General features: G+C 50.4%; 1 protein-coding gene across 1 annotated transcript in view; it reads left to right on the top strand.

The window, feature by feature from the left end:
• Window positions 1–12773, top strand: part of CACNG3 (calcium voltage-gated channel auxiliary subunit gamma 3) — an 84125-nt gene extending 71352 nt beyond the window's left edge. The window contains exons 2-4 of the mRNA XM_060648800.3: window positions 1287–1370; window positions 6114–6254; window positions 11682–12773. Of these exons, the coding sequence (XP_060504783.1) occupies window positions 1287–1370; window positions 6114–6254; window positions 11682–12193 (737 nt within the window). The 3' untranslated portion in view covers window positions 12194–12773. The remainder of the gene's footprint in view (window positions 1–1286; window positions 1371–6113; window positions 6255–11681) is intronic.
• Window positions 12774–13567: the final 794 nt, after the last annotated feature.

Raw genomic sequence — 13567 nt, 5'->3', positions numbered from 1 at the left:
AGAGTCACTGAGAGAAGGGATGTCAGGTTTCAGCTCTGTGCTTGGTCCACTGGAAGCCTTGCATAAGCACTAGCTGTTACGATGGCACGCCTGGAGTTTTGCAAAAATTATCTCCACTTCACATACTTTATTTAATCCTTATAGTAACTGTGCTGCAGTATAAGGCCAGATCTGTGTGATCCAAAACCTTGTCTACTCTCTGTGACATCACACTGCCCCTCCCCTCCACGCCACCTTCTCAGGCTGGGATGAGAACAATGTTGCATAATGTCCTGCTGGGTTAAGGTGAGGAGTTCAGAAATTGCTGTCATTTATAAGAAGTGGCACAGCCATTAGCTGCCCCAGAGATTGGTTAATTGCCTAGTTAACAAACACCCACAATGACTATCAAATACCCAAAATGATTTAAGTCAAACTGATATTAGGGGCACCTGGGTGGCACCGTTAAGTGTTCAACTCTTGATTTCTGCTCAGGTCATGATCTCAGGGGTTCGTGAGGTCGGTCTCTGCACTGACAGCACGGAGCCTGCTTGGGATTCTCTGTCTCTCTCTCTCTCTCTCTCTTTTGCTCCTCCCCCACTCTCTTTCTGTCTCAAATAAACATTTTTTATAAACTGATCTTGAAGAGAAAAAAGGAAGCAAATGCTGACAGTTTCTGCAAGAAACCTGTACATTGTGTGTCTCCTGAAGGCGTGGGCCACACGGCCAAGCACAGCAGACCATGACCCAGGGTAGGAGAAGGAGTGAGGGGATAGTCCCGTGTCAGATATGAGCAGGATCAGGGGCAGTGTGCTATTCCTGAAGCTACGCCCAGGATAGACACCTGGGAGTCAGCAGATCATGATTGGAATGCTGGCTCCCCTATTTATCATGTGAGCTCAAGCAAAATTCTTAGGCCCATTTCCTCATCGATAAAATGGAAAATTAATACACACAAACTCCATTTCCTTCTTTTTTTCCTCACCAATTGTGTGTGTGGGGGGGGGGGGGGGATAGATAAAGCAGTCCTCATAATGAATGATTATGTTTCATAGCTATTTACCCTTCCCAATAGATCTCAACATCATGCAAAAAATGTAGGAGGCAAAAAATTTAAGTCTTCTGCTTCTTTTTTTTTTTCCTCCTCTACTTGTCTCTCTTTTGTGTCCCAGACAGATGCTGACGGGCCAACAATATGCACAGCCAGCAACAACCATGGAAGGATCTTCACCGTAGGGGTGAGGACCCAGGCTCACCCCAGGGGCTCTGGCTCCTCCCCCAGCTCAGGCCCACATTTGTTTCCACAGGGGCTTTCCGAGGAGTATGCAAGAAAATCGATCACTTCCCTGAAGACGCAGACTATGAACAAGACACAGCAGAGTACCTCCTGCGTAAGTTTCCACTTCTGGGGTCTCCCCCAGGGTGGGGGGACAGGGAGGGGAGGGTGGCCCTGCAGTCACCCGGCTGCCCCTGAGGCTCCTCAATGCTCACCCCTGGAAACGGATACTCCAAAGGAGCTTCTGGGACCTTTGCTACTAGACAGAGACATTCAAGCGATTCTGATATCTAAGTCTCTTTAATGTCAATAAACCAGAAATAGAAAGGGGAAAAGTAGGTGAGTCAAAACTGAAAGGTCTTTTTAGTCTGCTTAGGAGGAAACTAAGGAATTTTCTCCAACTAGAACACAAGTTTTCGCCTTCCTGAGAGAGTTGAGTTGAGGTGTTATTGGGCACGGTCCTAAGGGGCAAGCCCTGGGAGAATAGATGTAAATCCAAGTTCCCCTCTCTGCAGTTTCCATCCTATTGGGGCAGGGCCAGCATCTGGGCTGGGGTTGTCCCGAGATCAGTAACCTGGATCTGACGCGGGACTGTCACAAAGGCAGCACGTGAGGGGCAGAAGAGATGATGGCTTGGTGTGAGGTTTCTGAGTTCTGGTTGGCCTGGGCTTTTACCCTTGTCTGACTCCCTACTGGCTGGATTAAACCTGGGTCAAATTGCTTAACCTTTCCATCTCTCAGCCGTCTTTATCTAGTCGGATATGGAGATGATAATGTCATCTACGTGACAGGCTCAAGAAATTTAACTGAGCTCACACACGTTACCCTCAGCCCAGGGCTCAACTTGGAATGATGAAGCAATGTGGGCTCTCTCTTTTCTGTTGCACGAGACAAGCATAGCAAAGTCCAGCTGCAAATAGGGGCCTGACATTGATCTAGGCACAGAGAGAACTTGGGGCTTAACATAATCTAAATGTAACTTCTTCAACAAAATGTGTGTCAAGTTCACGCAAAAGGGAATTTCAAAGGCATTGACTAAATTTACTGTTAGGGAATGTTAAAAGTAAGGGGTGTCTTTTTTTTTTATGGCTATTACAAATAAAAACTTCAAGAGGGACACCTAGACGGGTCAGTTGGTTAAGTGTCCAACTTGGGATCAGGGCCTGATCTCGAGGTTCGTGAGTTCGACCCCTGAGTAGGGCTCTCCACTGTCCACACAGAGCCTGCTTCAGATTTTCTGTCTCCCTCTCTGTCTCTCTCTTTCTCTCCCCTGCTTTCTCTCTCTCTCTCTTGCAAAAATAAACTTTAAAAATAAAATAAAATAATAAAAACTTCAATAAATTGTCCTATTCAGAGTATGTTTGTAACTCGTAACTCAAGAAGAATGGTGTTTCAGTTACAACCATTTTTAGCCCTACTCACACCTGTTAGTCTGCAGACGGACTGTAAGTCTCTATATGAGCCTTGAACCACATTACAATGTAAGGGGTAGTAGGGTCGATTAAGAAATAGTTGTTTTTAAGATGATTTTTAAAATGTAAACATACCATTTCTCTGTTTGCGGTCCTTATGCATCTAGTAGGATTCATCCAAATGCCTACGGGAATTTGTACCAGCAGCAGAAAAATTTGGTATGGGGACTACAGGCCACACGTAGAGACGTTGCTTTGTACATGGACCTCCTCAGAAGAATGACCTTAGTGTCATCTCCAGAGGGATTTTACTGAGTACCCATGGTTTTTCTTTGTTTTTCTTTCCTGCTTTAATGCAACATGGTGATGTTTGCCCTGCTGGAGGTGAAACACAGCTATAACTTCTATTTCACAACTTGCAGAACTGATTTAAGTTCTTCCCAGAGGTGGATTGCTTTTCCAACAGAGTATTTTGCTCCCCCTAAGAAGATGAGGGTCCTTGCCCCCATCCCACGGTCCACCCACACTTCACTGGCCACAGAATCAGGCTGAGGTTAAGGAGAGGCCTTTCTGAGTACACGAATGTCCCGCTGGGAATTTTGGAATCCCCGACCCCACCACACGGAGCCAGGGGCACGCTCCTGCAGGGGTCTCCAACCTCAACTTACCCCTAGATAGTTTGGGGAGGAAGAACAGTAGAGGAAAGAAGTAAGTAGGGGAGGAAGACAGTAAAACGTTTTTGTTTGAAGCCCCCTCGTGTCCATAGGGCTAATATGAACGTAGAGTAAGTCACAGAGGCGACGTCCTGAGGCAGACACCTGCAGCCCTGTATCTCGTTTGTGGGTAAAGAGTGAGTCTGGCCACCAGCTGGTTGCCACGTCCTTACTGCAGCCACCTTGCAAAGTTGCACTTTTATAAGCAACACGATTCAATAGCGTCAAACGTTCAGATTGTTTCCTTTGTGCATGATCATAATTTAATCATGCTTTGAAATTTTTTTTTTAATTTAAAGTCTCCTTCAATCAATTAAACTCATCACATTGAATATTTGCGCAATTCCTGCCAATACACAATGCGAACGAACGCTTTAAAGGTTTGTTCGCAAGTTTCCCTTGAAGCCATTGGAGGCAGATCAACCCCTGATATTTGTGGGGTCCCAGGCTGAGGGTCCAAATGGAAGCCCATAAGTCATACGCGTCAATATTGAGAAGTTATAAATGAGCTGTGCCTGCAGCCAGGCTCGTGTGCCCACCCGGGACGCCAGAGCCCCCCTCCCCAGGGTACCCCTCGACTGGGGGCTAAAGGAAGCAGGGAATCCAGCCTCTCCCAAAATCTCACCATGGAAGCAGAGTGTTGGGAGGGACGCTGTTAAGGGGCCCCGGGTCTGCCCAGACTCCAGTGCTGGGTATTTGGGTGGCTGTCTTTAGGCAAAAGCAAACACTCTTTCCTTTTCTTCTCATTAAGAGAACCTCACCCTTGTGTGCCCTCACACCCTCACCCCACTTCTACTCCAGTGCCCTTCCCAGGCAACCCACTTGGCTAAATCAGCTACCAGACTTTCAGAAAACTTTTGTGACATGACATCAAGTTGTAGAAAGAGTTTGGCAGTTGGCACATAAGCACCTCTGTGCAGTGGCAAAGAGAAACAGCAGGGGTAGGGTCACCATGAATGGGGGGCTTGAAAGCCTTGAACCTTCAGCTTTGAACTTCCCAAGGCCAAAAATGAACTCACACCCTTCCTGCCATGACCCCCCCCCCCCCCCCACTGCTGCACCTGCACTTGCCCTAGGCATTTTGGGCACCACCCTGAGCTCAGCAGCATGGCACCAGATATGGGCACGGTTTTCAACTCCTGTGTCTCCCACCATGCACTGCCAGTTCTGGTGGCTTCACCTTAGGATCATATCCTGGGGCGCCTGGGTGGCTCGGTCGGTTAGCACCTGACTCTTGGTTTTGGCTCAGGTCATGATCTCGGGGTTTGTAAGTTCAAGCTCCACATCTGGCTTCACGCGGACAGCTTGGAGCCTCCTTGGGATTCTGTCTCTCTCCTTCTCTGTCTGCCCCTCCCCTGCTCTAAATCAATCAATCAATCGATCGATCAAAAGAAATATACCCTAAATCCTCCAACTTCTCACCATCCCCGGCCCTTCCAAGAGCCTCATGGTGTTCAATTCTCTCCAGTCGCCATCTTGAAATGCTTAATGTTGGAACAAGAGACCTTGCATTTTCATTTTGCACTGGGGCCTGCAAATGACATAGCCATGTCTGACTGTCAACTCAACTGGCTTGTAAGCCCCATGAGACCTGGGACCCTAACTCTTTTGTACACCGTGAACATGGAATTTATTCAACTGGTATATTCTGGTCTGGACAGACCAGGAACTACCCTTATACTGGCTGGGTAAATATTGGAACCCCTACCATAGGACCCCTCCCCCAGGCCTAAGGGGCCTCCCTTAGGGCCTCTCCATGATCCAGCAACTAAAGAGTTAACACAGGGGCCTCCAAGAGCTGCTCCAGCCCCTCAGCCAGCCCCTACTTTGAAGGGCAGCTCCTGTGCCCTGGGGGTGGCCGCACATGTCCCCTGGTGGTACCTGAGGGCCCAACACAGCGCCTGGCATCCAGTAGGTACACAGTAACATTGTTGCATGGATAAGTAAATCCTTTGTTCATTCAGTGACTAAGTGGGTATCAAGAGAATATTGTCAGACCAAGGAATAGGCAAAGATAGGTGTGCAGTGGGGAAAGGCTCTGCATTTTGGCCAACAGCATGTGAGCCGACGGGAGAGACTCTGGGTGCAGGGCTGGCTACAGAATTGGCAGGGTCCAGGGTGAAGGAAGATCCCAGCTCCTCCTTCAAAACACAGGCAAAAAAGCTTTTTCTTCTTTTCTGTTCTCTCTCTCTCTTGATCTGTCACAGTGTCTTTTATTTGCCTACCTAATGTCACACTACCCCGAGGGGCATGGAGACACTCTGAGGGGTGAATGCAGAGCTTTGCAGGTGCCTGGGGCTCGCACCGAACCCTGATCCTTCCTCCATCCATGCCCAGCCCCCACCAGGAACGAAGGGTGCCAGTGATCACTGGTTGGGGCAGGAGAATGGACAGCTAAGGTCCCATCCCAAGGAGAAGGGGGTGTGGGGAGACAGAGACGATGACACAAGTCAAGGCTCCGAGTCCCCTAGTGCAATGTCCGTGGGCCCATCAGGCTTCACTTCTAAAACGCAATTCAAAGACAGACTGATTAAGAATTTCAGGACGGCGACTGGAGAGCTTTAGCACCGAGCACAGAACCCTGAGCGGCCGTACTGGTCTCACGCCCGTGTTAGATGCAGGCTCTGTCCTCCTGCGCAGGCGCTGTTTTCCCCTGGGACGCCTGTGCCTGGGATGGGTGGATCCCGGGGCTGGCGGGGACGCAAGTGGAACCCTCTCCCCTTCTCTCCGCAGGAGCTGTGAGGGCCTCCAGTGTCTTCCCCATCCTCAGCGTCACGCTGCTCTTCTTTGGCGGGCTCTGCGTGGCGGCCAGCGAATTCCACCGAAGCAGACACAATGTCATCCTCAGTGCGGGCATCTTTTTCGTCTCTGCAGGTGAGCTTCCGGCCCCGGCCCCGAGGTCCTCACAGGCACCAACCCCCAGCCAGGCCCACGAGGACAGAGCAGTGCTCTTCAGGGTTCCATCCAGGGCAAGAGTGAGAAAATACTCCGCTCGTGTGAACAATGAAAAGCCAGGGGCTCCCGGGTGGCTCAGTCAGTTGAGCCTCCGAGTTTGACTTCTGCTCAGGTCATGATCCCAGGGTCGTGGGATGGAGCCCCGCTCTGCCAGGCTCTGCTCTGGGCGTGGAACCTGCTTGGGATTCTCTCTCTCCCTCCCTCTGCCCCTCTCCTCTGCTCTCCCTGTCTCTCTCTCTCTCTCTGAAACAAAATTAAAAAAAAAAAAAGAATGAAGAGCCACAGACTTTACTTAGAACCAAAGATGCTGATACGCGAGGGTGGCATCATAGGAAGGCAGGAGACTAGGGTGGCAGGATCAGCTCAGAGGGGGACAGGGGCTGACTAGTGAGACAGCATATGTACGGTGACCCTTGAACGACATGGGTTTGAACTGTGCGGGTCCACTGAGGAACGGATTTTCAGTAAATGCATATAGCAGTGGAAATGTATTTTTGTCTTCCCTATGATTTTTTTAATGGCATTTTCTTTTCCCTAGCTTACTTCATTGTAAGAATACAGTATAGAATACATAGAACAAACAAAATACGAGTTTGTTGACCGTGTTCTCAGTAAGGCTTCCCGTCAACAGTAGGCAATTAGTAGTTAAGTTTTGGGAAAACCAAAAGTAAAACACGGATTTTTGACTGTGCGGGGGGGTCAGCACCCCTAACTCCCGTGTTGTTCAAGGGTCATGCTTGTGCGTAGGGTGGGGGGCAGGTGTGGTGCGTGTAATGTGTGCCCTGAAGGACCGGTTCAGTGTGCTTTGACGGGGTCTGCCTTTCTGTTCACTTGGGCACGTCTGCGTATGTCTCTGGCCCTTTGAGACGTGTCACGGCTTTCCAAGGGCTCAAATCCTCATATTGTTCAAAGCGTCTCCGGGAACCAGGTAAAAAGCCAGCAGCTCCGGATGCCCTCTGGGAAGAGCTCATAACCAATACCTGGCCTGTCCAGAAGGTGGCGAGAAGGATGAGTCAGTTCGGGAAGGGGCCCTATGCTCTGCCTTCTCTCTCCTCCCCCCATTTCCATCCCTCCTCCACCCGCCTCATTTCCTCCCTTACCCCTGCGTGTCCATCCCCCCTTCCTTCTCTTCCCACCCCACCCCTCATCCAGTGCCCTCAGGACGAATGCTTTAGAGAAGCGTAGAACAAGGTGGGTGGGGGAAGGGGACTCAACTCTGGTGGTGGCCTTCCAACTTGGCCCAGTGATGGCAGACCATTTAGCAGGGTGGGAACAGTAGAAGAAGAAATGATGTGTAAAGGGGGGGCTTTCCTTCTAGATGTTAATTCTGGCTCTACCTGGGTGAGCCTCGGGAACCTCCCCGACTCCCCATACCCTGGTTTCTTCGACTGTAAAATGGGAAATAATAATAGTATCCACATCTCAGTGTTGTTGGAAAGAGGCTGACCATAAAAAGCACAATATTATTTTATTTTCTTTTTTAAGTTTATTTTATTTTTTTTTAGTCATCACTACACGTAACGCGGGGCTCGAACTCACAGCCCCGAGATCGAGGGTCACATGCTCTTCTGACCGAGCCAGCCAGGTGCCCCCCAATATTATTTTCTAGTATTGGAAAAGCAGCAACGACATGGCTCCAAAGTCTAAAACCCAGCGCCCTGCCCCCCTCCTAGACCTTGCCCCCATTCTTCCCCCACTGTTTGCCCTGGGAAACAGGAAAACGGGGAAGTTGAACCACACCAAATCCAGCAACAGACCAGAGAGAAAGCCGCCATCTTGCCATGGGGATGTGGTCAGCCCAAAGGTGGTCACGGCCCCTGACCACGCTCTGTGTGGACTGACGGTAGCAACTGGCAAACTCGGGAATTTGTGTGGCTTTGAGGCACTTTCTAGTCATCCGCGGCCTGTCCAGACCCGCTGGGCTCTGACTGACCCAGTGCATAATGCATTGTGCTGACATTCGGGTTTCCCATGTGGGAGAAGGATCATTATTTTGTCCCCCAAGGGGATTTTCAGGGAAGAGTGTGTCACCAGCAACTTCTTTCTCACAAAGGGTATTGTGAAAGATGGCAGGTGGATTGGACACATGGGGACTGGGAAACATGAGGGGCAGCGGTGAAAGCCCTGAGGAGAAGCCAGAAGCTTGGGGCCTATTCCTAGACACCCCCATCTCCCAAAGGAATGCTGAAATGCCTCCATTTTCCCACCTACAAAATGAAAGTGTCAGAGGATTCGGCACTCTCTAAGGCTCTTTTTTGCTCAGCTCTTCTTAGGATCTGAGGTTTCAGGCAAGCAGTCAACGACCTTTTATTGAGCACCTACTACGGGACAGGCACTGTGCATAATACTGAGGAGCATGGGCTCTGAAGCCAGGCTGCAGGGTGCAAATCTTGGCTCTACTACTTCCCAGCTGTGTAACCTTGGGCAAGTCCCTTCACCTCTCTGTGACTTAGTTTCCTTATCTGAAAAGTGGGGGTAACGATGGCCCTACTTCTTGAGGCTGTTAAGAGGCTCAAATGAGTTTGTATTTGTAAGATGCCTAGGATAGCACCTAGTACACAGTAACCACTTACTACATAGGAGCTGCTGGTATATACATTGCACCTGTTAATTCTCGGGCACCTCAATGTGCTTAGTCATTCAGGAAACACTCTTGGCTATGGCCAGGCTCTGGGCTAGGAGATGGGGCCAAAGCCATGAACAAAGCCAGCCTAGGTCTGCCCTCAAGATGTTGACAGTCTAGTGGTTGGGAGAAAGTGATTGCCCACCTACATCTTGTTCTTCCTAAAATTTGTTACTGAAATCTAAGTGCACTGTGGCCAAAACACAGTCCTGGGTTCAAATCCCACCTCTACTATTTCCTAGCACTGTCAGCGTGGAAAGTTACATGGCTTCTCTGTGCCTCAGTTTCCTCTTCTGTAAAAGAGGGTTAGAGGCACCTGGCTGGCTTAGCTGGAAGAGTGTGCAACTCTTGATCTCAGGGTTGTGAGCTCTAACCCCACGTTGGATGTAGAGATTACCAAAAAATAAAGAAATAAACTTTAAGAGAGGATTAGTTTTTTTTTTAATTTTTTAAGTTTATTTATTTATTTTGAGAGAGAGAGAGAGAGAGAGTACGCGTGCGCACAAATCGGGGAGGGGCACAGAGAAGGAGAGACAGAATCCCAAGCAGGCTCTGTGCCATCAGCTCAGAGCCTGATGTGGGGCTCAAACTCACAAACTGTGAGATCATGACCCAAGCTGAGACCAAGAGTCAGATGCTTAACCAACTGTGCCACCCAGACTCCCCAAGGGAGGAGCAGGTCGGTTGTAATAACTGAGATGATGCATGTTAAGACTTTGTACAGTGCCTGGCACATGGTAAGAGCCCTATAAGTTAATGGCAAGTCACTTGGCTTCCTGCCTCCTTTAACCTGGTCTGACATCCAAGTCTTTCTTTGAACTTCTCCCCCTCCCCCTCCCCCAAAAAAGGCCTCCTTGAGGGGCCTCCCAAACTTTGCCACCAGAATTTCCCTGCTAGCAGAGGAGAAAGAAAACATGGCCCTGGGGACTCGGGGGGCATCACTAGAAGCGCCTTGAGTGAGCTGAAATGTCTTTGAAGTCTGGCTCCCATTTACACTTAAAAATTCATGTGAATTCTGCTCTCTCCTCCTTATTATATCCATGTTCATTTTAATATAAAAGAATGTGTCTTCCCCACTAATCTTCAAGCCGAATTGACACTCCAGAAAGAGAAGGAGTTTTTCATCCTGTGGTTTCCTGCAGCCTGACACGGGGCTGTCTGTGTCAACGCCCATGTTTAGAAATAGCTCAGTGATTAGAACTCGCTGCCTACCTGCTGGATGCCTGCGTAGGATCATGCCTGCAAGAGGAGACGGGGCAGAAGCAGACCCCCCAGCCCGCCTTCCTGAAGCAAGTCCTAGATGGAGAATGAATGGCCAGAGATCAGAATCCAATATTAACTCCCCTCAAGGCACGTGCACCAGCAGGTCAGAACAGCACTGGAGCAGAGTCTCGTGGCCCCTGCCGTGCCCAGCTTTAACCCTTTAGTTGATGGACCACTGGGGAGACCTTGGGGATCCACAAGAAGAGTACGGAGCAGCCAAGGACCAGAAAGGGAGCACAGGAGGCCGCTGGATCTGGTTACTCACCAGCTGTGCTAGGAACTGTAACGAGGGCCTCCATTTAGCCCCGCCCTAAAATTGGAGGCAAGGAGATGCCAGCCGATATACCAACTCCCCCGAGTCAATGTTGGTATCACGCCCCGGAAGAGACAAAAAGAGAGACTCAACCTTTGGAACAATAATGTGAGGAAGGTGGTCAGAGATCATCACAGCCCCTGGGTCCTCAGGTTCTATATTGTTTCTTCTTACCACTCCCTAGAGAATCAGCTCATCTCTAAGTGACTATTTCCAGGGCTACTCCGATGGCACTTAGGGACACTAAGTCTGCAGGCCATGCCTACTGGGGACGTCGGCTTCGCGCTCCCCAATTCCTGACGCTCAACCGACAGCTAACTGAAAGCATTACCTTCTCCGGTGCAGATAAAAAAGACTTAGTAAGCTACTGTCCCTTCCCCTTGGACTCGTTGGGTCCCCCAACTACAGGTGTAGACCCATCTATGTCCACCGGACAGCTGCATTTAGACTCTCGATAAACACGTCCACCTCAGTGCATTCCAATCCTTCCTCTTCTCTAAACCTGTTCTCTTTGCTGCCTCTCATTTTAGCTCAGGATGTCACCTCATCATCCAAGCTAACACCCTAGCAGGTCACTCTTGATTTCTTCTGTCACATAATGTAGTCAGTAGCCTTTCGGCTCCTGGCTCAACCCCATTCAATGTCACCTTGTTTTCAAACCCCAGGGGCGCACCTGTCTTGCCTCCCTTTGCTCCCGAACCATTTTACGTGCGTCTCTGATAGAGCCCTCCCTGTATTTTGCTCTAATTGCATTTACATGTCAGTCTCTCCTACCCACGGTGAGGAATTCAGAGGCGGGTACCTGTACCTCCTTCATTCTGCCATCCTCATGACTTAGCGCCAGAGATCAGGTTTGGATGGAATGAATGGCTCGTAAGGGAGAATGCATGCATTCCGGAGCTCGCCGGCGCTCGCTACAGAAATAGGGCGCATCCCATAGCTGAACGCAGGCCACCGGGGACCGAGCAGCAGAATTCCTCACATCCCAAGAGACGGACCTCGTGAGACATACCCCGTGGTGGGATTTCCCAGCCATAAATCCATTCACCCGTCTCCCTGTTACCTCCACACTTTCTGTAAATATTTCAAGGCTCAAAGTTACCGCAGAGGTGTGTGAAAGATGTGTTTCTCTTTTCCCTTCTTTTAGGGTTAAGCAACATCATCGGCATCATAGTTTATATATCAGCCAATGCCGGAGACCCCGGGCAGCGTGACTCCAAAAAAAGCTACTCCTATGGCTGGTCCTTTTATTTCGGGGCCTTCTCTTTCATCATCGCAGAAATCGTGGGAGTTGTCGCTGTGCACATCTATATAGAAAAACATCAGCAGTTACGTGCCAAATCCCACTCGGAGCTCCTGAAGAAATCCACCTTTGCACGCCTTCCGCCCTACAGGTATCGATTCCGGAGGCGTTCAAGTTCGCGCTCCACGGAGCCCAGATCCCGAGACCTGTCCCCCATCAGCAAAGGCTTCCACACCATCCCTTCCACTGACATCTCCATGTTCACCCTCTCCCGGGACCCCTCAAAGATCACCATGGGGACCCTCCTCAACTCCGACCGGGACCACGCTTTTCTACAGTTCCACAATTCCACGCCCAAAGAGTTCAAGGAGTCGCTGCATAATAATCCGGCCAACAGGCGCACTACGCCCGTCTGAACTGACCTCTGCCCTCTGGCCTCCGCCCCAGCACAGCCGCGGGGGCAGCGAACAGAGGTGGCTGGGAGGTTGCATGGCATGGTCCTCGTGATGGTATTACTTTTTACAAAGAATGAAACCAAATGGACTCAGCCCTCTCCCAAACCTGGCCCCGGGCCCTCCGGGTCCTACCCCCCTCCCCCAACTCCCAACCCTCCCCCTCCAGGCCCCCCCCCCCAACTTTTCAAGCCAACCCCATGATGTCATTTCTCTCTCTGTGTATCTGTGCCAGATGTTTTCCTCTCTTCCTTCTTTACTGGAAGGACCTCCACATTCTTCCCTCCTTGGAAGAGGACTTTACTCAAAGTCACGGGTGGTGGCTTGGGGGGGAGGGGGACCCCCGATTCCCCAGGCGCGTGCAGTTGTCCCCATTGCCCACTCACATGAATCCTCAGGACCCCACCCGCCCAGGTGGCCCTGAGGGAGGCATTCACCTTTACGTGTTAGAAAAACATGACCAGAAATCAAAGATGTCAGAGCCCTGAAGCAGCTAATGTAATAAGCACTCATGTTATTAAAGGTTTTGCCTTGTTGTAACCAACCAAGCTGGGCGTGTTCTGTTTCTTCCGGCTACTTCTTGCACAAACTCCCTGCCTGCCGTGGGACTGGCTCGCCTCTGTGTGAGAAGCTGAATTCTGCTCGTCACACGCTAACCACCAGGAAGGCTCCCCACCACCCTGTCACCCCTTGAGGCCAGCAAGGTGCTCCCCCGACCAGTGTCAGAGTCGGCGAGTCCCTCCCCTGAATCCCTGGAGGCTAGCTGGGGGCAAGCAAGCTGGCTCTGGTACCCAGGAGCTCTAGGCCCGGGGGCAAGTGCTCCTGACCTTGAAGCCTCAGTCTCCTCATCTGTACAATGGAACATGGTAGAGTGTTCTCCACAGAGTTGTGAGGCTCAAACAAAATGTCATGTGTAAATAATCAATACATAGGTTTTTAATTTTTGGATGCATTCTAAGCAGAGTGAGCTTTATTTGAGTCAACGTGCGCTGCTCTTACAAAACTCCATAGTTTAGGAGTTAGGCTTAAACAACAGATATTTGCTGCTCATCCTTCTGGGCTGGGAAGTCCAAGATCAGGGTGCCGGCAGATTTGGTTCTTGGTGAGTGTGGGGCGTCCCGATTGGGTGGAGGCCGGTGGCGAGGGCCGGGCGAGGATTCGCCCAAAGCAGAACAGAAGAGAGAAGCGTTTATTGAATACACCGCAATGGGGGCAGCGGGCAGGACAGCACAGGAGAGGCCATCCTGCCCCAGGAGGTGTTGACGGGCCAGAGTCACAGGGCAGAGTGGGGGGGGGGGGGGGGGGGGACGGATAGAACTTTCCCTTTTTTTTGGTAAT

This window comes from Panthera onca, chromosome E3 (assembly GCF_046562875.1).
Source record: "Panthera onca isolate mPanOnc1 chromosome E3, mPanOnc1 haplotype 2, whole genome shotgun sequence".
NCBI lineage: Eukaryota > Metazoa > Chordata > Mammalia > Carnivora > Felidae > Panthera > Panthera onca.
The sequence above is the reverse complement of the archived record's forward strand: the minus strand, read 5'-3'. Positions and strand labels throughout refer to the sequence as shown.